This window comes from Sinocyclocheilus anshuiensis, unplaced genomic scaffold, assembly GCF_001515605.1.
Source record: "Sinocyclocheilus anshuiensis isolate Anshui unplaced genomic scaffold, SAMN03320099.WGS_v1.1 scaffold863, whole genome shotgun sequence".
Taxonomy (NCBI): Eukaryota; Metazoa; Chordata; class Actinopteri; order Cypriniformes; family Cyprinidae; genus Sinocyclocheilus; species Sinocyclocheilus anshuiensis.
Window position 1 is genome coordinate 1087004 of NW_015547725.1, and position 25139 is coordinate 1112142.

At 36.8% G+C, this 25139-nt stretch overlaps 1 protein-coding gene across 2 annotated transcripts in view; it reads left to right on the forward strand.

The window, feature by feature from the left end:
* LOC107704276 (UPF0606 protein KIAA1549L-like) overlaps positions 1 to 25139 on the forward strand; it is a 96153-nt gene that overhangs the window by 19592 nt on the left and 51422 nt on the right. For both annotated transcript variants that reach the window (XM_016507159.1, XM_016507160.1), the window contains exons 2-6: positions 9371 to 9709; positions 13427 to 13918; positions 19130 to 19245; positions 20479 to 20698; positions 24893 to 25026. In XM_016507159.1, coding sequence (XP_016362645.1) covers positions 9371 to 9709; positions 13427 to 13918; positions 19130 to 19245; positions 20479 to 20698; positions 24893 to 25026 — 1301 coding nt within the window. The remainder of the gene's footprint in view (positions 1 to 9370; positions 9710 to 13426; positions 13919 to 19129; positions 19246 to 20478; positions 20699 to 24892; positions 25027 to 25139) is intronic.

The window sequence follows — 25139 nt, forward strand, 5'->3', positions numbered from 1 at the left end:
AAACCGCATAAACACATTTCATTACACCAAATACACAAAATAATGTTCTTTTTAGCAACATCATATCACCCCTTTAACACCTACAGGTGTCCTAGAGAGATACACAGAAAGCAGGACGCAGATAGAAAGCTGCAAAGATATCCCACTATAACATTTCCCTTAAAAGGAATAGTTCACCAAAAATGAACACCCTCAGGCCATCCAAGATGAAGATGAGCTTGTTTCTTCATTGGAACAAATTTGGAGAAATTTAGCATTACATCAATGGCTCACCAATGGATCTTCTGCAGTGAATAGGTGCTGTCAGAATGAGAATTCAAATTGCTGATAAAAAAGCATCACAGCAATCCACAACTAATCCACTCAAGTCCAGTGCATCAACTGATGTCTTGAGAAGTGAAAATCTGTTGATGTTTGTAAGAAACAAATCCATCATTAAAGCATTTTATCTTTAAACTGTCTGGCATTTCATATGTCAAATTTGAATGTTTCTTTTCAATAATTAAAATATAAACAAAAATTAGCTTTTTTTGGGGGATTCCAATTTGATAAATAAATATTTGTCTTTCTTATCTCCAGAACTTACATTATTGTTATTATTTAATGTTTTCAGACATTCAGTAATGTTTAGCCATTAACTTGTATTTGTAATTTAATTATGAAAAGTTGCAAATATGCCAGTCAGTTAATTAATCAAAATGTTAATTAAAAAATATTGGCCTTTAAATAATAATAATAATAATAATAATAATAATATAATAATGTCGTAGGCTTATATAAGAAGCTGCTGTCTGCTAAATGGTAATTTAAGCACAGAAATAGCATGATGCCAGATGCGTTCATCCCAATAATCATGCAGTCTTTACATTCAAACTCTCTTCCCCTTTTGAGTCACACACTGCCACCTTATTAAGTCTTAAGTCTAGGTACTACAATACAATATCTAGGCATAGGAACAGCTTCTTCCCATAGGCCATCTCCCTACTGAGAATCTCCCTACTAAAAAAATGTTATATAATCTTTATGGATATTTTCACAAAATACATAATTTTGGGAAAAGGAATGCAATTAATTTTGCTTGTGTCAGGATACACAGTCTGTAGAATTGGGCTTGTGCATTCGTGTGAATGAATCATAGTGACCTCCATATATTGAGCATATCAGAGCATTGGGAGGCACTGGTAAATAAGTAATTGTAGATCTGTGCCAGTCATCTTTCAGCATCTATTTTATGGTGACACACTTACTGTTTTTATGATTCATATTCTGTGATTCATTAACATTTATCCATAGCTAAAGAAGAGTTGTTAAAATATTGAAATATTGATCAAACTGTCTGTGAAGATGATATTAATGAATTGCAGAGTCATGTTATTGACTCATTTGAAGGTATTTTGATCTGTTGTTCATAGGAATGTTGTCTCTATTTTAGGTTTTGTTACAGCACAGCTCAGTGCTAATTCTGAGAATTAAATGGAAATAATTGTTGGGTTACGGACAAGGTTTAATGAGAGTGATTTACTGACAGCCTTTCATCTTCTGAAATCCTTGGTGGACTGGTGATCAAGCAGGAATAAGCAGCCAGACGATTTTTTGTCATTTTGTATGGAGTCAAAATGATCTCTGAATGAATTAATAGAGTGACAAAATATGAAACATAAATAAAAAAAATAATAATTATAATAATAATTAATAAATCATAAACAAACATTATATAATGCTTAACAGATCATTAATTAATATATAGTCACATAGCTAGAAATATGAGGTAATATGCTTGCAAATTTTTACTAAGGTACTTACTGTATTACACATTACCTAATGATTAACAGATCATTATTTAATGTAAATTGAAATGCTTACAAATGTCATTAAACTTTCAATTCATATGTGTCACGGGTTGCAACGGTGCAGGAACACGGAGCGAGGAACGAGGAGACCAGGGGCCTCATTTATAAAATGTTGCGTAGAAACCGTCCTAAATTTGTTCTAAGATCATTTCTCACAAGTGCCTAAGTGCTATTCAGAGAAAACGAACGTGCGCACAAAAACACGTGCGTACGCCTCTCTTCCAGATGTGACATTTATAAATCGCAAATGATCTTGAAATTGTGCGCAGCTGACTGGTGTCAGATCTCCGCCTTGTAAACGCCCCCTAATTAATATCATTACCATATAAAAGAGCACACGCCAATATCCGAATTTCTATGCTTGAAGCACAAGCATAGAGCACAAGCACGAGCACAAAGAAATAACAACTTTACTGAGTCTGAAATTGAGATCCTGCTGGCGGAGGTAGAGGTTCGTGCGGGGACGCATTTTATTTAATAATGTGTAATTATTCTGTGGACAAACAATGTGTGTGTGTTTTTTTTTTTTATTGACTATTATCAAAATTACTACTTCTAGAAACAACAGAAATAATAATAGAAATTATAAAAATTATAAAACAATTAGGTTTCCAAATCATCTTATAAAAAGTGAGCCATCCTACTTTTAAAATCACTTGCTATGACAACTAATAAAAAGTTTAGTATCACGAAATTCTTGCAATACTTTAAAAAACATTATTGAAATAAAAATTGGACGTTTCATATCATAATAAAATAAATTATTACAGGATTATGGTCTCCGGTCTGAAAAAACCTAAATGTGACTTGGCATTTCTTTATATTTACACAGTTTACTAATGCTGCTCAAATGTGTCCGAGATGCGTTTATGCATTTTTTTTCAATTTTATGCATTAGTAGTAGGCTAAAACAGGACTTCACAAGTTCTCTTGTAAAATAAAATTATAAAAAAAGAACATGGAATAAACTGTGTACAGAAAGCGATTAAGGAACACTCAACATTAGGCTACTAAAAAGGTCAGTTTAATCTTGCAAAAACTCACGTTAATAAAAAAAAAATAGCTGCAGTACTCCGACTTTGCCACAAGGAAACGTGCGTATACCTGCTCAGACCCTGATGTGACGGTAAGTACTTTTCCACCTCAAAGACCGTTTTTATAAATATGAACGTTGCCGTGGATTTTAGCGTACACACACTCTAAGATCAAATCTGTGCGTACGCACATTTTATAAATGAGGCCCCAGGAGACCAGGAGTACAAAACCAAGGACTTTATTTATATCGAGGGGAATCACACGTAGCACAAGGAGTTGACATAAACAATACCGGACAAACCAACAGGGACCAGAACACTCTTTAAATACACTGAACAGGATGATGGGATGACAAGACACACCTGGGATCAATGGAAACCACATAGGAAACACCTGGGACAAATTAACTGAATACGTGGGGGACAAACTGGGTCACGGAGCAAAACATACCTGGGGATCAGGAGCCCTCCCTGGGCTTGACTGGGGATCTGAAGCCCTCCCTGGGCTTGACTGGGGAACAGGAACCCTCCCTGGACTAAACTGGGAATCAGGAGCCCTCCCTGGGCTTAACTGGGGATCTGGAGCCCTCCCTGGGCTTCACCTGGGCGGAACTGGGGATCTGGAGCCCTCCCTGGGCTTACCTGGGGATCAGGAGCCCTTCCTGGGCTTAACTGGGGATTTGGGAATGGCACTCCTGGCCGTGACTGAGGAATGGGATCCTCTGGGAACGGCTCTCCTGGCCGTGACTGAGGAACTGGATCCTCTGGGAACGGCTCTCCTGGCTGTGACTGAGGAACGGGATCCTCTGGGACTGGGAAGTGTTTACGAGGAGCTGGCGCTGGAGGGCGCTCTGGAGGAGTAGGCACAGCAAGGCGCTTTCGAGGAGCTGGCACTGGAGTGAGTTTTGGGGCTGGAGCCGACACTGGGGCCACATGAACGCTTGACGGGCCGGTGAACTAGAGTAAGCCGCGGACGGCGGGCTGGTTCTGGCTCGGGGCAGGACGCTCTCCAGACACCGGAGGATTCCTTCCCTCCAGCTCAGTCCTCAAAAAGGCGGAAAAAACAAGCATGAGGAAAAGTCGCCGCTCACTTTTTGTGTGGTCCGGTATTCTGTCACGGGTTGCTATGGTGCAGGAACATGGAGTGAGGAACGAGGAGACCAGGAGAACAAAACCAAGGACTTTATTTATATCGTGGGGAATCACACGTAGCACAAGGCATTGACATAAACAATACCAGACAAACCAACAGGGAACAGAACACTCTTTAAATAAACTAAACAGGCTAATGGGAAGACGAGACATACCTGGAGCTAATGAAACAATAAACATAGGAAACACCTTGGATAACTAATAAACAATCAGGGAGCAGGAACAGGAAGACCAAATGGGGGCATGGAAACATAAACATGTGACAATATGATTGTGCACTTTTTAAAAATCTTCAAATGATTTTGACAGATGGCTTGCAATGATTAAAAGCTTCATGAATAAAACATTTAACAAACATTATATAATGCTTAATGGATCATTAGTTAATGTTTACAAATGTCATTATACTTTCAATTCATATACGATTATGCACTTTTAAAAATTATATTCCAAAATTATACAATGATTAAAAGCTTATTTGTTAATGTATGAATGCTAACAAATGTCATTAAACTTCAGTTCATATATTATAATGCTCTTTTTTACATTTAAAAAATATTAGCTTAAAAAAATAAAAAATAGCTTAAGAATAGGTTAATTTGTAATTTTGAGAACTTCACAAACTATTCGTTAACATATTCATTAACTCATAATCACAGTTTAAGGTCACATATTTGGTCTCTGTTTGTTGCGTAGACTTCTACTTTTTACACATCTTAACAAATCATTTATTAATTATTTGTTCATGTTTTTTTGCAGTACCCAATCTAAAGTGGAAACTTTTTGTCAACTGAAAATGTTTATTAACATTTACTACTCATTAGTACCTTTATGAGCTGTCATCGCAATGGCAAAAAGTGTCCCAAATTACCGTAATTCACAATATTTGCAAATTTTTCCAAATAATTTTTGCAGTACCCAAAAGCAACCCTTGATACATCTCTCTACATGTAAAGCTAGGACAAATAAAGTAAGGTTGGGAAATTTGTAACTTACATGCTTAGAGCAGAACCATGCATCCTTCATTTATATTTCTACATGCCTCCCTGCAATACAACTCTGGTTCTTCAATCGCGCCATCTAGTGGTCTGTTATGGATACAATTACAACTGCTACAACTGATAACGGAGTGCTCAAGCGGGTACTGCGAGTCATGTTGAGGTAATTAAAATGTCAAATTAATATTTTGCTTTCAATTATTTACTTATCAGGCAATTGGCTGCATGATAAGAGAGATAATTACGCAGTGTAGTCTTTATCACCCTGCAGAGGTTTCTTTTGCAAAATATCCTCAGCCTTTTCGCTCCCCACTTGTCATAGCTCCGTGCCCCCAGTTTGGGAACCACTGCTGTAGAGGAACTTGTCAATTCAGCATTCAGTATGTGAAGCAGTTCATTTTGCTAGAGTCAGGATTTCATAAAGAGCTACTTTACACAGTCTGCATATGTAGAGCTTGCAGATTCCTGTGAATGAATCATAGCCTCCAGATATTGAGCATATCAGAGCAACAGCAAGCACTGGTAAAGAAGTAATTGTGGATGGGTGCCAGCAAAAACTCTTTGAAGGGTCTCTGTTCAGCCACATAAATGTGAGTTTTATATTAGTCATTCATCTTTCAGCATTTATTCTATGGTGACACACATACTGTACCTATGACTCATATTCTGTCCAAAATAGGGATGCATTACCATTTATCTACAGCTGAAGTTTAGGTGTTTTGTATTGATACAAAATATTGATAACAACTGCACTAACCAGCTACATATGTTAGCTTTATGTCACCTAGTAAGTAAGCCATTTGTAAGTTCATTTTAAGAGTACATTATGTAAAGTCTACAGATACTTTATTTTTGGTCTTCACTGCAATGGTAGTGGCTGTGGTTTAAAGTCTTTAAGATAAAGACATATACATCTGGACATGAGCATGAGTTTTGGGTGTGACTATCTCTTTGAGAAACATATGTGAAGAAAAAAAGAAAAAGAATATATATATATATATATATATATATATATATACTGTATATATACACTGTATACACATTATTGTGATGTTTAAAAAAAAAAAAAAGATAAGAATAAGAAAGTTTGAACCGACAAAAAGCAGTAGCCCCCAAAACGCCCATTATTGAATGTGATGGACAACTTTGAAAGATATAGATACAATGCAATGAATTCATAAGTTACAGAAAGGGTACAAAAGAACATTCAAGTATTGAGATGTCCCGGTCTCTATCCAATTATCATCAAGTGAAAACTATATCAAACCACTTTTGAAAAGCATTTTCAAAACAAAATCTTGAGAGAGAGATGCCTCAGAGAGACTAGCAGTTATTTGAAAGAGCTACATGTTCAGTAACTGAGAGTTTTAAAAGGAATTATATAAACTGTAGAATAGAGAAATACTGCAAGCAAACATGTACAGTATATATATATATATATATATATATATGTGTGCATGTGTGTGTGTGTGTTATATGTTCCCTGTGTGTGTTCTGCCCCTGTCTGCTGTGTTTTGCTGTGCCTTGTTTAACTCCATAGCTACCCTCATTAGTTGCCATAGTCACTCATTGGACCACACCCAGTCCTTGTTAGTTCCCATAGCAACACATTGGTCCCTTTTGTTCTCCCTTGTATAAATAGCTCTTGTGTTTCCCTTATGCTTTGTCAGTTGTTGATAGTAATGGTTGCTATTTTGCCCTGTTTAGTTTCTTACAGTGGCCGAGAAGTGCAAAACAAATCACAATTCTGAAAACAAAATAACAAATTACAAAAAAAGGCAGAGGTGTGTTAAATTGAGATTTTTTATGTGTGGCGGAGATAATATGTATTTAAAGGGGATAATATAAATACAAAATATTAAGAGTTGAACAGTCTTTTTATTAGGAAAATTAAACTGGAATTATGTTATATCCAACAGCATTAAGATACATAGTTCAAAAACAGCAGGTGGCCTTATTGAAAATGCTAATTGATTCTCTGCCATTAGGAGGCGCTTTTGGAACAGCAGTAATATAGCGGCGCAGCACTGCTCTCATAAACACTACTTTATCAGGCATTATATTTAGGATGAAATGAAAATGGTATCAAATAATTTCTGAAGATTTTTAGCTAATGTTCGGTATTCTATTTGGTGGATCACTAGTCGCATATGTCATCAGGTTGTGGCCACAGTGTCTATGTGGTCAATAAATTGATCTTATTTTTTAAAAGGTTTTTCTGAGTCATCTTTTCACATTGTTACAAGGTTGTTTAAATATCAATAAACAACTAATACACTTACAATAATAATGTTAATTATAGAAACACTTGAGTATAGGCTAATACAACAAATTTAAAGTGTCATCTGAATTAATCTGCGGATTCAACGCAGCACGGCGTGCTCGTCTGTTGACTATTGCAGTTATGCCACACTTCAATATCTTTATGATGAAGGTTTACACTAAGAAAATAACATTTGCAAATTGCATTGCAGCTGTGAGAGATTTTATACTCTTCACTCACACCGTTGCTCCCGTGCTGTGTTCTGTATATACTGTACATATATAGCTTATAGCACGAGAAGGTGAAATATGATTTATTAAAGATTTCTATATTAAAGAGAGCTACTGTTTGTATATCTATATTTTATACACGCATTTATTTAGCCTTTCATTTGTTTGACCTATTCTAATTGCAGTCGCCGACATTAGTCAGTAATTGGTTTGAGGTTGGACTGGGCTACGAGAATTATCATCTGTCAAATTCACAATGAAAATGTATGCAGGACTATGTTCGTGCATTTGACTATGAAAAACAGTAGGCTATTTCGCAACGCAGTTTTTTCCCCAGTTTTAAGTCCTAAAGCATGCAGTATTGCTTTTTATTTCTTGATTTCTCGTGATCTTGGCATAACTAATTGTTTTATCGTGATCTAGATACAAAAGACAGTTGCACTAATGAGAAAAACAAGAAAGAAAAAAGGGAAATAACAATGCGTCTCCGGCTTTCCGTACTTTTACGATTGGATAGTTAAAAAACACCTATCAAGGTTTGAAAATGCCCAATAATTGAGAGATGCCCCCTTTTAGTTCCGCAGAGACCTATACTTGGATTTGTCAATGTGTTTTCTGACTTATTATTTTGTTTTCAAATTTGTTATTGTGTTTTCTGACTTGTTATAATGTTTTCGGAATTGTTGTTGTGTTTTCTAAACTGTTATTTTGTTTTTTAGATTTGCATTTGCATTTGTAATTTGTTTTCAGAATTGTGATTTCTTTTGCACTTCTCTGCCACCTTAGTTTCTTGTTCTTGCTGTTTTGTGTTCTTTGTTTATTTTGTAACTTTATTAAACTACCTGGGCCTGTTTTCCCTAGCTACCTCAACATTACTCTCTCTCTCTCTATATATATATACACTGAACAAAATTGTAAACGCAACACTTTTGTTTTTGCCCCCATATTTCATGAGCTGAACTCAAAAGATCAAGACTTTTTCTATGAGTGGCCTTTTATTGTGGCCAGCCTAAGGCACACCTGTGCAATAATCATGCTGTCTAATCAGCATCTTGATATGCCACACCTGTGAGGTGGATGGATTATCTCGGCAAAGGAGAAGTGCTCACTAACACAGATTTAGACAGATTTGTGAACAATATTTGAGAGAAATAGGCCTTTTGTGTACATAGAAAAAGTCTTAGATCTTTGAGTTCAGCTCATGAAAAATGGGGGCAAAAACAAAAGTGTTGCATTTATAATTTTGTTAAGTGTATATAGGCTATCAAAGCAAAGTCTAATCTTTGGATCACTATTGTCACCGATTGGTGACACTAGTGATCCAAAAATTAGACGTTGCTTTGATTAATGCATTTTTCATGCATACAGTTTATTGTTTTGATTGAATTCAACATGTCATTATAAAATACAATTGCTCTGAATATTATCCCAAATATACTGACTATCATAACATTATTGAAACAGTGGTTCCAAACTAATGATAGCTGAGAACGTTCTCTATAAATTATGACTAATTAATTTATTTGGGAGGATGGAAATCCTAGCCCCAAATTATACCTTCAGCATCCTTATATGAGACTGTAATGTCTTTCAGGTTTTTTCAGCGTTCTTTCAGCATCAGCATATTTATCGATGTGTTGAAAAAAGTATTTTGTATTGTCAAAAGCATGTTGAGAGCTGTAATTCTGAATGTGTCCATCTCCTCAAGGAAACGCTTTCTGAATAGTAGATTGAAATTACAGTGTAGAAAAGTTTTCCTCAAAATGAACAAACTGTGATTCTGAAAAGAAAATATTGGACTGCCCTGGGATACATTTATATTATTCTCTTTCTCTCTTTTTAGATGACTTGAGTCATGAAGCCTCTGGACCATTTCTGGATGTGGCCACCTCACCCGCCTCAACCCATTTGTTTGGCAGCTTCCATATGACAGACAGGAATCCAGCTTCTGTAGTCCAGTCAGATCCCACAGGCTCATCAAAGGGTAGCAGGGAACAACCTGAATTTCCCTCTATACTCACATTACTTGCCAGCACGGCACAAAAGCCTCCTGAACTCTTGTTAAAAGTTGTTGCACGTGACAATGAAACACATCAATGGCCTTCAAATGTATCTTTGGGACGAGTGGAGCCATTTACTCTTCCATCGTCTGTGCTTGTCAGCAACCAGTCCTCCAACTCAGGTTTGTTCGCAGCATGGCTGTTATTTTTCACCCGCTATTTCTATATCTTACAGCTAATTTAGATGTCATTGTGTTTATACAGACTAGTCAATCATGGGTCAATTATTCCTTAAACTTGGAAGTGTATTATGGAAATGTTGATTTAAAGCGAATCAACAACATATGCAAGCCATAATTCTTGTGAGCAAAAAATCTAAGCAAGTGGGTCATTGCATGTTTTTGCGCCATTTATGGCAAAGCAAACATGAATCTGGAAATGGAGGTGCACATTTTCACTTTTCACCTGCATCTCTCAGCTGTGCAGATAGTCTCTCCATTAGTAGACTATGTTTCTGTACATCCAGTGAAAATGAGTAGTCATGCAAGCCCTGCTATCAACATCAAGTTTGCCATCTTTACCGTCATCACATGAATCATGGGTATTGTCCAATAATCATGTCCAAAACCCCTGATTGAAGCATTTCGAATTTAAATTGCCTCAACACATAATTGTATCATTTTTACCTTTGTTTGAACAAAATGAAGCACTAGCAACTTCAAAACAGTTCTGCAAACTCAGCTGTAGCAGTTTTCGTAGAACCCATTCAACAGGCCCAGAGCACTAAACATGCCCCAGTGTTTAACAACGGAATCCCCAAAAATGGCATCTAAAACTGTGCTACTCTCAACACTTGCCCACACATAGTGATGTCAATTGCCTCATTGTTGGACCCCACTTATCACAGGAAAGTGAGTATAATGGCATATTTATGCAAAGCTGAACCACATTCAGTGATATTTACATTTAAAGCATTTAATAGACTTATTCAGAATACTTATAGATAGTGGATCGAATATAGGACAGTGCTGGTCTGTTGATTACCTCATGCTACGATAAGAGTTTTGAACTTGGTTTATGTAAGGAAAAGAAGCCAGTCGAGAGAGTGTGGGAGTGGAATTACTTGAGAGTTTGAAGATCAGTAATGCTGCCACATGCGTAATGAGCTGTTGAGGTTTTACTGAAGTAAAATTCTTTATAGTAGAGCCAAAAACACTTGCTTTCCATCAGCTCTATACAATGTAAATTGAATTGAATACAATGCGATTTGAATCCCATTGAACTTCTTTAATATCATTTATTTCCCTGTGATACATGACAGTCAACCAAAACCTATGTAGGGTAAGACTTGATTTTCTTGATTTTTTACAAATTTTTTTGGATCATGACAAATGGGAATAATGTGGTTGGAGAGGAGGGGTTAAAAAATAAAAGTAAATCATCAGAAAAGGAAAGTAATTTCAAAAGCTATGATAAAAGATTATCTTTTTTTTTTAATAATGTGCACAGATGAATGAATGTGCAGTAAACTTTCTATTTGAAACATTTTGTTTTACAAATTATGAAGACATGATTAATTTTTTTTTTGGCACATTCATTGATCATTCACAGTAACAACAAATTTGATTTCATGGTGACTTAAGTGAGAAGCATAACCTCCATCTATGAAATATATACTGACCAAACATCTCCAACACTCGAAACTCCAGTTTTGACCTCTATAGGTACTGAGTTTTTCCTTGTACATTTATTCTTTGTAATGAAGCCCTCAGGTCAGTTAACAACCATTGGCCAATCAAGCTCAGGTATCCAAACAGCAAGCACTGGTGTTTTGCAGTAACAGACAAAGAATATAATATAATATAATATAATAAACAGAGTGTAACAGAGTAACAAACAGAGAATATGATGAACAGAAAAGTAAAGTATACTTTTTATATATATAATAACCATAACTCCACTTTGTTAAGCCTGTAAAGCTGACATCCCTATTGACATGCTATATGTACTGTACAGTATAGTGAAACTGCTATACTAAGATACATAGTAATTGATCCAAATCCTAGAGCAGTTCAGAATCACAAGTTCTTAAAAAAAATAACCTGTTGAAGTCAGCTTGTGTTAATGTCAATGTTTCATCTAATTCCCTGGGATCAGATGAGACATTCATAGCTGGGGCAATTAAATATTTAAAGATGGGCCATCAGCTGTCAAGGGTTTTGAGATAGAGTTTCCCCTTCATAACTCTATAAGAAGTCTTAGAATTAGATACAATAAGTACATTTTCAATGCCAAGCTAAAAGTTTAGCTTACAAAAAAAAAATCAACCATACACGAATATCCAACAACACTAGAATTGGCCAATTCTAGACCAACCATTGACAATTTTGAAAATGAAGTTATGTTGAATCAGAGAAGGTATGTAATTAGGCTTTCACAATATCATAAAAATAGAAATTATATATATATATATATATATATATATATATATATATTCTAGAACACAGCATTTATTTATGATACATGCTTCTTCTAGCAGTTTACTTCTGAAGCAGTTGAATGTTTTCTGCAGGTATTCTGACCTGAAGCATGCATTCTGAACCTGAAGCACAATCTTGACGCATTGGCTGTAAATTAGTATTTAATGACCCAAACAAAGCTACTTGGAAACACACTTAGAGAAAAGACTAATGGCAAAGCTGATCAGTTTGTTGATGAAAATGTATTCTGAGATGACCATGTCTTTGATGGCTGATCCTTTTATAAGATGACTGTAATATAATAGGTATTCTGAAGTGACCTCGAATCAAATGTTGTTCATAGAAATATCATTAGTGATCATGCTTCTGTTATACTTGTAAACCTGAGGCCTCCACTTGTATTTTCCTACATAAAACATCATATACCTTAAAACTGACAAATATCAAAATTAATACATGCAACTTTTCATATGTAATGTTTTTATGTTTGTATATATGCTGAAACATGCAATATGGACTTATTCACAGCATATGAAACAAACATTTTCAACAATCTCATGGCAGTTTGTAACTGTTTTATGTGTTGGCGGATTGGTGGCTGATTCACGTGAATTTGTATGATCTCATTAGTACATTTTCAATTATTGAAAATTATAACAAATAAATAATACATTGTACACATCTGCTTATGGACCTTCGTGCTTACTTTTTATATTATTCTATAAATTGTATGTTTTTGTACGATTCACGAAAAGCAAAGTGTAAAAATCGTAAAAAATCTCTACACATCCTTTATATTATATTTACTATATAGTATACATGTTTATTAAGAAATATATTTAGATTCAAAGCCTTTGTAAAATACTCTATAAACACACCTGTGACCTTATTAATTAAGTATTACTGTTGCTATGTGATTATTTTATGAAACCTTGCCAGTTAAAGTCCCATGAAGCCATGGTTTACAGTGAATGTAAGAAAAGCCTTAGCTATTCTAAAATCGCTGTAAACCAGAGCTTCTTAGGGCTTATTGCTTTATTTTATAAATTGCATATATATATTTCAGCCATATTAATCACATTAAATCAGTATTTGATGTACCTTAAAGGATTCATAAACATTTCTTCATACTTAAAATGCCTTTCTTTTAGATACTGTCATGTAAATATATGACAATATATTCTGTTAGAACTACATTTTACATACAAATACCTCTGTTTACTGACATCACTGTCCTTATTACATTACCTTTATACACTTCATAACATCATTGTTAACATGATTCTCACCACCATCGCCGTTATCGTTTCAGTCACTGTCATCACCATCATTATAATCGTCACTTCACCATCTTCATTCTCCTTAGATGTTCTACAGTCACCTCACAGCTCTCTCATCTCAAGTGTTTTGTTGTTTCAGAGTTTGAGTGGATATCTGAGCTTGTGGCACCTGCGGCCACATCCAGAGCTGCAGACCCTCTTCATAAAGCCAGTGATTCTAACAGATATTCACCTGAGCAGAAAAACACTGCTGCATCCAATAGATCTTCGGCTACAGCTGTGAACAACACACAACGAGAACGACCAGCCATTACAACCACTACTGTATCTCAGCCTACAATATTTAACAGCAATACTGTCACCACAACCAGCATCCCCTTTAAGAAAACCACAAATCAGATTAGCACTACCCAATCATCTGCTGCTAAACGACACTCCAAAACACCTAGGACAACTATCAGAACTACAACTACAGAATCTCCAAAGACAACACCTAGAATCCTTCCTGTCTCCACCTCACAGAGTGCTAAGTTGGACCCTTCAAGGAGCACCTTAGCTCCCCCAAGAGCTGCTGCTACTGAGGCCTCGATGCTGAGATGTAACATCACTGACAAGATGTGGATAAAAACAGGTGCGATTGCTCAGATCAAATATTGATCTTTATGAAATGACAGAAAATCATTGTAGTGTAACAGTGTTGTAGTCGAGACCAGCTCGTTCAAGTCTGAGTTAAGACTGAGACCAGAAGAGGGTTGATTCCTACTTAAGACTGAGTCCACATGCTCTCAAGTCTTTTACCAGACCAAGACAATGAAAATATGGTTTTGGGCTCGCACTCAAGATTGAGACTGGTTTTGAGTACTACAGCATTTACTGTCATTTGCCACTGCTGCCATCAATCATGTTGAATAAATCCACCTGTACATGTTCAATTACGGATGAATCCTATTTGTTATCATGACAGATTGTGTAGGTGCTACTGAGAGTCCAAGAGCATATTTACATCATGGATTCGGGACTCGAGTCTCGACTTGGACTCAACCTTCTTCTGGTCTTGACTTTGGCCCTGTTTATACCTGGTATTAAGATGTGTTTTGGTTGATCAGATCACAAGTAGATGAGGAAGACACATTCCCATTTTTACCTACTGTTTTAGTCTGTATCTTTTGTTTACTTTCGACCACTTTCTTGATAGGAAAAGGGAGAGTCTATGGACGGATGTATGTATGGGCTTTTTCTGATCTTTCAATCTAATATTGTGAAATAAGCTCACACAATTTACTTATGAATGAGACAACGGAAAAGGATTTGGAGCAGTAGTGGCTCCTGACTGTAAATTTAGGTGGGGCAGATTCTGGGTCGTGGTGCTGCTAGTTTAAAAAACCTCAAGAAAGCTTATAGTCTTTATAGTCTAACACATGCCCCCACACTTTTGGCAGAGATCTAATGTCCTTGCGTTATTCAGCCAGTGGGCGGCACGCTAATGTTGATTGACAGGCTCAAAGTACACACACACACAGAATGCTATATAATTATTGCCTTAATATTGTCTCCGAATGTGGATTTAAAATGTTACAAGTTTTTAGAGGAATTTAAGTGAGGAAACAAATATCATGTCTCATCTCAAAACGAACATAAAACAAACACAACAGAACTATATAGGCTAAAGGCTTTTTATGTGAGTACATTTAAACTTCAGGATTAACACTTTTATTAATTTAAAACACTACTCCACATAGGAAAAACAGACATGCCAGCTACTTACTGACCTGATGCAGACACATATAGCTGAAGCTGACTGATATCGTCTTGGTCTGGAGTGAGACAAAGTAACACGAAAATAAGCGGGGCAGTCTCAAAACTGCCCAAATGGCTCTCAATTAGAACGTGTTGCAGTTCCACTTTTCACCACAGATTTACATTAAAAAATTGGTGGGGCGCTGTTGAGTTTGGGAGGACGACTGCCCTACTTAGTATCATCTTACATGCCTGCTGAAGCTTGCGATGAATTTTAATATATCCTGTGCACTTTATGACTTAAAATTGTCAAGAAAATCCGAAAAATATTTGTTGCAGAATGCTGAACACATTTACAGTTTATTATTTATTCAGTTTATCTAGAGGTCTATGTTTTGGGTGAATATTTTGGTGGGGCTCTGCACCCCACCTGCCCTTACAGATGAGTCACGCCTGATTCGGAGAGCAGCAGCTTTCGTTTCTTACACTTATCTTAATCAGATATTGTCTTACTATTGGGAAATGATAGGGTCTGTATTACTTACTATTGGAGAAAGTGTAACGGTCAACTTGGATCACATGTGCCTTAATAACCAATCACATTACAGCCTTGATGTCATTGAATTTTAGTCAGTTGTGTGACACTCAATAGCCGTTTACGGATACCATAGGAATGAATGAGAAGTGCCGTAAGCTGTATCCCACCTGTCGCAAAAACTAAAGTATTGTTTAGTGTAAAACATGTTGAAGATTAGCCGATAGGCTGTCAATTCATTAAATGATGAGCTGTTTCCTCTAAAAAGCTGTTTATTCAGCGTAGTGAAGCCTCTCCTCCATTGACATCCATAAAAAAAAATTAAAAAAAATGCCTCTGGTCTCCTTTCCCACGTACTGCCAAAGTGGAAGCGGTAGCATTAGTCGTTACACTTTTTTGGCTAAAGGTTGCAGGCTTGCCTTCTAGTGGCTTTGTCTTCATACCAGGTGTAAACAGTGCCTTGGATGAGCTGGTCCCGACTATAGCATTACTGTAAATTACACTATAAAAAATTACACTGCCAAGAATTTACAGGATTAAAGAGTATTATTTTACAATAAATTACTGTAGTCAGAAATTTACTGTGCAATCAATGCATGCTGGGTCATTTTCTTACAAATTACTGTGAATGAACAGCAAAATGATGCTAGCATCACAGTAATTTACTGTTCTTCTTTTATTGTGAATTCACATTATAACATTGTCTTTAACTGTGCCACTGTGAGAAATTACCAAACACAACAGAACTATATAGGCTAAAGGCTTTTTATGTGAGTACATTTAAACTTCAGGATTAACACTTTTATTAATTTAAAACACTACTCCACATAGGAAAAACAGACATGCCAGCTACTTACTGACCTGATGCAGACACATATAGCTGAAGCTGACTGATATCGTCTTGGTCTGGAGTGAGACAAAGTAACACGAAAATAAGCGGGGCAGTCTCAAAACTGCCCAAATGGCTCTCAATTAGAACGTGTTGCAGTTCCACTTTTCACCACAGATTTACATTAAAAAATTGGTGGGGCGCTGTTGAGTTTGGGAGGACGACTGCCCTACTTAGTATCATCTTACATGCCTGCTGAAGCTTGCGATGAATTTTAATATATCCTGTGCACTTTATGACTTAAAATTGTCAAGAAAATCCGAAAAATATTTGTTGCAGAATGCTGAACACATTTACAGTTTATTATTTATTCAGTTTATCTAGAGGTCTATGTTTTGGGTGAATATTTTGGTGGGGCTCTGCACCCCACCTGCCCTTACAGATGAGTCACGCCTGATTCGGAGAGCAGCAGCTTTCGTTTCTTACACTTATCTTAATCAGATATTGTCTTACTATTGGGAAATGATAGGGTCTGTATTACTTACTATTGGAGAAAGTGTAACGGTCAACTTGGATCACATGTGCCTTAATAACCAATCACATTACAGCCTTGATGTCATTGAATTTTAGTCAGTTGTGTGGCCTTAATAACCAATCACATTACAGCCTTGATGTCATTGAATTTTAGTCAGTTGTGTGACACTCAATAGCCGTTTACGGATACCATAGGAATGAATGAGAAGTGCCGTAAGCTGTATCCCACCTGTCGCAAAAACTAAAGTATTGTTTAGTGTAAAACATGTTGAAGATTAGCCGATAGGCTGTCAATTCATTAAATGATGAGCTGTTTCCTCTAAAAAGCTGTTTATTCAGCGTAGTGAAGCCTCTCCTCCATTGACATCCATAAAAAAAAATTAAAAAAAATGCCTCTGGTCTCCTTTCCCACGTACTGCCAAAGTGGAAGCGGTAGCATTAGTCGTTACACTTTTTTGGCTAAAGGTTGCAGGCTTGCCTTCTAGTGGCTTTGTCTTCATACCAGGTGTAAACAGTGCCTTGGATGAGCTGGTCCCGACTATAGCATTACTGTAAATTACACTATAAAAAATTACACTGCCAAGAATTTACAGGATTAAAGAGTATTATTTTACAATAAATTACTGTAGTCAGAAATTTACTGTGCAATCAATGCATGCTGGGTCATTTTCTTACAAATTACTGTGAATGAACAGCAAAATGATGCTAGCATCACAGTAATTTACTGTTCTTCTTTTATTGTGAATTCACATTATAACATTGTCTTTAACTGTGCCACTGTGAGAAATTACTGCTGTAATTGTTTGGAAGTCACCATAATGGTGGTTAGTGATTAATATTTGTTTGGGATCTTGGACCAATTATATTCATATTCAAATTTTTAATCTACTCATGTCAGAAATGTGACAAATTAAAACTAGAATATGAAATAAGCTAATTGCCCGACTTTAAGTAAGTTGAACTATTCTTATCATGAACATTAATATTTTATTTTAGCATTATTTAAGCATGAAGATTAATCAATAACTTACTTCATATTCATAACTGTTTGTGGATACATCTTTCACAATAGCGAAACAATTGCTGAGATACGTCTTTGAAAGATGTGACATCAGTACTCGACATACAAAACACAACAATGTTAACACTCAACAAATAAAAACAACACTAACAACATACCAACATTACAAAATAAACAAACACAAACAGTTAAAAGTGAACAAAAAAAAAAAACAGTTCAATAGCACAAATAAAACCAACAAGAATAAAAAAAAAAAAAAAAAAAAAAAATTCCACAAACAGATTTTTCTCTACAGCATGATTTTTTTGCCTTCATAGTACATACGCACTGTAGAGACACAGTATGGTGCTGTTTGTTTACAAGAGAAGTCCCACTGTGAAATTACGGTGAAAGTAATGCAAATATTAACCTGGAATATACTATAAGTTCACACTAAAATTTTAAGTGTACAGTGAGCACTGCTAATAGGTGTAACCAAGTGCCTTACAAAATTACTCTTACAGAAATTGACCATGGTAACCATAGTTCTGCCAAAATACTAGTTACTCCAATCTGTGAAAGAAATTAGCCATAATCACATGGAACTGGAGAAGTGGCCTGGTTCTTACAGTATGTGCAATTACAGATTAAAACAAGCTCAAGTCAAGCCACCTTTATTTAACAATGTTTTATACAATAAAGATTGTTCCAAAAGCAGCTTCAGTATAAATCAGGAAAATAACACGGGTCAATTCAAATTCTTCAAATATGAGACAAATTCAAATTCTGCTGTAAAGCAGCTCTAAAAAATAAATTTGTATAATTATTTAGCTCAAATCAGTTTAATGTTAATTCAGTTCAGTTCAATAACTTTGCAAAGCTTATCAATTATGAAACAAGTTCAATTACCATGTAATTTGCCAGTCCCAATCCTTCCCGCCTCTTCAACGGCCTTATAAATTAAAGTGGCAAAAAGTTATTAAATACATTTAAAAAAACAAAAAACAAAGAAAGATTCTAACAATGTTTGCAAAAATCTAATACTAATTTATCAAGAGTGTTTAGTAGTAACAATAGCTGCATATTTTTGGTGAAAAACTATGGTTACCATGGCACATTTTCTTAACAGTTCTTCCTGATCAAATGGTTTTATTAGAACATATAACTTATATCTTTCAAAGCATTTTTTTCTTTCTGTCAATCACAGTGTTGTCCGTACAGTTACGGAGGAGTCGTCTAGACAGTATTTTGAAGCAGAATCTCCCTCGAGGGTTTACTCAAGCTCTGAAGAAGGCCTTGAATGACAGCACGGTTCAGGCTAAGGTTTGCACTTCATGAATTTATAACACAGTCATCGTTTACAGTTTGTTCAGCATCAAATATGCACCAACACAAATGACATTCTGCTTTAAGCAATGTTTGCTATCTTGATATAGCTACCACCAAATCTAGCTACTAAATTAGACAACCCCTTCAGTCACACATCCCTCTCTTAACATTAGCAAACACGTGCAAAAGAAGTTTTAACAGATCAATGTTTTAGCCAATCACCTTATGCTGTAAAAGCCATGTGACTGATCATTCTGAAACACAAAATTTGTTTTGCACACATAATGGTGTAATCCACAAGCAGGGGCTAAGCATGGGTATTTTATATTCTGTTATCAGCAGTTCTCTTGCTTTATTGCTTGTCATCTTCTCTTTCTCATGTTAATATTCATTTCAATTGTCATGCTGGAAGCAATCCAGGGAAAACTGAAAAGTTTGTGGCCCATCAAAGTGATGATTGAAGGAACTACAAGGGTTTTTATTTGGCCATTATTTTTTATTTGGGAACATTTTATTAAAGTAATATTCACACCATGGGTAATTAATTTTTGATTCATGATTTCACTTAGAAGCTAAAAAATATTGGTATTTGATCATTTTGATATTTGCTCGCAATATGCTAACACTCTTAATGACGCTAGTTCATGCTGATATATGCTGGTTTACCCCTGGTAGATAAAGCTGGTCAATCAGCATGATTTTTTTTTCAATTCTTCTTCTTCTTCTTCTTCTTCAATCAAACTGGGGGGAAAAAAATAAGTTTTTTCTCTGTGCCCTTGAATTTTTGGACTAAGTATTTAAATGTCGCTTTTTGAAAAGGAAAACTGTTCACAGGAGTAAATTCAGAAGTATTTATTTGCATGCACTGGATGGAAAATTGAAAAAGCAGGTTTTTGCTCAAGAAACGTTGTTATGCTTCAGCTCCTTTTGATTCAATGAATCAATGCTTCAGTTTGTAATCAGATCATTTTAATCTGCTAAATTTTCAGTCCAAGGATCCAGAAAGCAAATGCATTCCACAGTCAGTCCCAAACAGTACTAATGCAGAATAAACTCAGATGATTACATGGCAGACTCATGTCTATTTTTCAGTGAATTATTAATTCCACTGTGTATTTAACTTACTGAAATTAAAATGTATTCCTTAATGAGTAAACCTTTTAAATTAGCACCAAACTACAGAATACATCTTTAATACTAGTGTTTCCTGTATATTTTCACCTTCAGATTGAGAGCATCTCCAGTGTACCTAACGTGACGGTCGGTTACTATGTGACCCGTGGAGAGATGGTGTACACTGCTTCGGTGGTTGTGGAGGCTCTAAGTGTCTATGGTATTGAGAGATTGATGGCAGACATCCGGCAGTTTGTGCCACTGGTGCAGGCGATTCCCATCCCACCAGTCCCCTGGAGACCCAGCCCTGCCATCTCACTGATGCTGAAGACAGGTTAGGCTCACAGCTCAATCTCTGTCACCAATGTCACTAATGTGCCATTGCTGCCACACATACAGTATCTATCTATCTATCTATCTATCTATCAGTATCTACTGTATCTATCTATAGTGGGTTTTCTTCTGCATTGTGTTTTGTTAATTAAATAGACCCCACATATAATAACACGATGATGCAGTTGTCAGCTGATTTATATTCTGTTTCTCTCAGTTTCTCGCTATGAAATCCAGTGAAAGAGAGCGCGCGTATAGAAATTACATCAGCTTTGCCCTCACGCTTACATGACGTAACTTACATAATAGTGCTTCCTTAACATTTTATAGTTTAACAGATTGAAAAAAAAGGGTAAAACAAAACCAATAACAAAAAATACAGATATACATATATAAAGAAATTAAAATGACACTATTATCCTTATGATCACATTCCAATACAGATTTCAAAATAAAATAATATATACAGTATACTTTGAATGCCGTGTCACTTGAAGTTATTTAATATGAATTCATTGTTTATAGACAATAGTAACACTGTTAGCAAAACAGAAGGAGACAACACGGGAAACTTCCACTTCCACGAAGGTTTATTAACACATCTGAGGTAAGATAGCAGATGATGGCTGATGGTAAGCAGATGATCTTGAGAGAAGTGCAAATTAGCTGAGTTTCTCTTTGCAGGATGGCTGACAGCAGAGCTGGGTCTGGTATATCATAACGAGCTACACAGGATCTCTCTTCGGGCCATATCCTTCCCAATCCACCAAGTATTCAAGGCAGCTGCCTCGTCGCCGGGTGTCCAGGATGGTGTTGACTCAATAGAAGAGTTGATCGTCGATGACCTCTAGAGGAGGAGGCGGCATGTCAGGAATGCCAGATCTTGTGGAAGGAGAGACCAGAGGGTTAGTGAAGGGTTTGAGAAGGGATACATGGAAGGTTGTCGCAATACGGTAATGTGAAGGTAAGTCAAGTTGGTAAGTGACTTCGCTGATCTGCCTTCAGATGGTGAAGGGACCTATATAGCAGGGACAGGGCAGTCGAAGACGGATGTCCCTGGTCGAGAGCCAGATCTTCTGTCTCAGATAGTACTGGTGAGCGGTGGAATGGCGGCTGTAGACTTGACTCTTCTGTCTCCGAACTGCCCTTTGCAGATGGACGTGAGCCAAGTCCCAGACCCTCTCGCTCTCTTGGAACCAGTGGTTCACAGCTGGATCATCTGATGGCTCTCCTGACTAGGGAAACAGGGCTGGTTGGAAACCGAGTATGAAATGGAATGGTGTTAGGCCTGTGGTGTTCTGATGCAGAGTGTTCTGTGCATATTCGGCCCATAGAAGGTAGCGGCTCCAGCTGTGCTGGAGGTCATAGCAATAGGGCCGCAGGTATCTCCCGATCTCCTGAATCGTACGCTCAGTCTGGCCGTTAGTTTATGGATGATATCCTGATGACAAACTCACAGAGATTCCCAGGAGTTGGAATAATGATTGCCACACTCTGGAATTGAATTTTGGTCCACGATCTGAGACAATATCTTCAGGTAGCCCGAAGTGTCTAAAGGAGATCAGCGGTCTCAAAGGCGGTGGGTAGTCCCTTCAGAGGGATGAGTTTGCAGGCTTTTGAGAACCGGTGAGGAGGGCAGTCTCATTCCAGCTGCTGGTGGCCACCAGAGTGTGAAACTGGCGGGCATATTCACTCACTGAAGATTTACCTTGGCGTAGCTGGAAGAGTTGATTATGGACAGACAATGATGTAGCGGTCTGGCCGAAAACCTCCTTCAAATGGCTTACAAAAGCTGAGAGTGAATGGAGAACTGGGCCTTTGGCATCTCAAATGGATCTTGCCCATTGCAGAGCACGTCCAGATAATAGCAAGATTATATGCTATTTTGGCTCAGGCGCTGGGGAAAAGTTGAGGCTGCATCTCAAAGTAGAGAGAGCATTGTAGCAGAAACCCGATGCATTCCTCTGCCTTGCCTGAATAGGTCGCTGGACGGGGCATGGGACTGGCGCAGGCAGATAGCGAAGAAAAGGATGTCGGAGGGAGTAATGAATGACGGAGTGCTTCAATAAGTTCGGTGAAAGGATCCAGATTTTGGTCATCGCGTGCTACTGTGGGGTGTTGCATGTTGGTCTGGTCTTCTATTAGCAAAACAGAAGGAGACAACACAGGAAACTTCCACTTAACAAAAGTTTATTAACACAACTGAGGTAAGAGAGCAGGTGATGGCTGATGGTAAGTAGATGATCTTGAGAGAAGTGCCATTTAGCTGAATTAACTGAGTTTCTCTTTGCAGGTTGGCGGTGATTTTCCACAGAGTGAGCAGACAGAGGAAGACTAAAGATGGTCGATGGCAGGTAAGGATCACAGGTAAAGATCCGGGTAGGTTGACACATAGTGAACAACAAAACCAGACAATGAGATGGTGCAGAATGATGGCTTAAATACTGTGTGGTGATGAGGAAGGACAGGTGCAGTGCATCAAAACTCTGGGGATTGGGAATGAGTGGGCAGAGCTGAAGGATCTGGCGTTGACGGTGACTCTGTGACAAATGCATTACAATAACGTCCATTAGTTAACATTAGTTAATGCATTAATTAACAATGATCAATACATTTATTACAGTATTTATTCATCTTTGTTAATATTAGGTAAAAAAAATGCAGCTGCTCATTGTTAGTTCATATTAGCTCTATTCCACTAAATCAGGGGTCATCAAACTTGGTCCTTGAGGGCCGGTGTCCTGCAGAGTTTAGCTCCAACCCTAATCAAACACACCTGAACCAGCTAAACAAGGTCTTATTAGGTATACTTGAAACTTCCAGGCAGGTGTGTTAAAGCTACAATATGTAAGTTTTCACCGCCAAAGGGCGCGTATTCAAAACAAACAAAGAAACAAAGGCGTAGTTTGATGACGCCGTGACTGAGTGTGGAATCAATCGTAGTATGAAGCAGAGTGAGGCGGAAAGCCGTCGAAGCGAAACGAGGCTGCTGAAGCAATTTCTAATGAGAGATGAGAGTGACACACGGCTCGAAAGCAGCTGAGCTTTTATTATGCCACACTTTAGCGCTTCCGCTCCTTCCGGTCGTGCGTATGTGGGGTAAAGCAGTGCTGATTTATCATACTAGATATGTTTAAAACTTCTGCTATAATGCTACTCTGTGCGGCCGTCACCTTTCTAATAAAACGCACAACATATTAAAGCGTCTTTGGTGTTTCTTTGAAGGTGTATGACGTCATTGGCAGGCGACACAATGACACTATAGACACGGTCCGTGCCACTAGTTAAAATTGCTTATTTATCTGGATTTAAACATTCTTCGAAACATTTGGGATAATGTAAGTACACAAGTCAGCAAAATATATAACACTGTTCTAGTGGTTTTTGGATATTTTAATTAAAAAATCGTATTGCACCTTTAAGGGCAAGTTGGAGCTAAACTCTGCAGGACACCGGCCCTCCAGAACACAGTTTGGTGACCCCTGCACTAAATAATATTAACAGATTGATCTTTTGATTTTAATATTGTATTTTCATGTATTCATCTTTGTTTGGATTGTGATTAAAATGCAGTGGTTACATCTAATTTCAAATAAATACAACTTTTATTTTAAGGCTAGTATGGCATGTAATAGAGCAAATATACATCTTGATCTTGTTCATGTACTCTTTTAATCTTTCTTATATCTTGCTTAAAATAAATACTACTACTACTACTACTACTACTACTAATAATAATAATTGGCAATCGGAAAAATTATGAAACATTTAAATCGGTGTGTGTTAATGTTAAAATTAATATTAACTAAGATTAACGAATGCTTTAGAAGTATTCTCACTGGTAGTTCATGCTAACTAATATGGGTAACTAATGTTAACAACGGGTACCTTATTCTGAAATGTTACTAATATAATATACAATTAGTAGATAGATAGTCTTGCCCCTACAGCCGATTCACAGCTGTGCTGATATTAGTACAACAGCAGTTTTGGTCATGTGATGTTGTTTAATTACATCTTGAATCAGAATCAAACATTCAGCAATGCCATAGCATAATAAAACATAGTACTTCTGAGAATCGTACTGTTCAGAGAATGTTTGTGCAGTGCACTTAATAGAATATACTCTGCATGTTTCAGCAAATATTTTTATATGGTTTCTTTTATGTGTATATCTATATGTTTGTGTGTGTAGTTCTGAGGTTTGTAGGACCAGGAGATGACCTCAGGTCCTGCAGATTTACTCAGATGATGGAGCAGAGACTGGAGAATGCTTTTGCTGAGGCAGAGGCCATAGCGATGAACTCTCACAGCGGTCTCACTGTACAGGTGGGAGGAGCTTATCTTTTAATTACCTTTATTAACCTCCAAAACTATAACTTTCACATGTCAAATTAGTTTATATATATATATATATATATATATATATATATATATATATA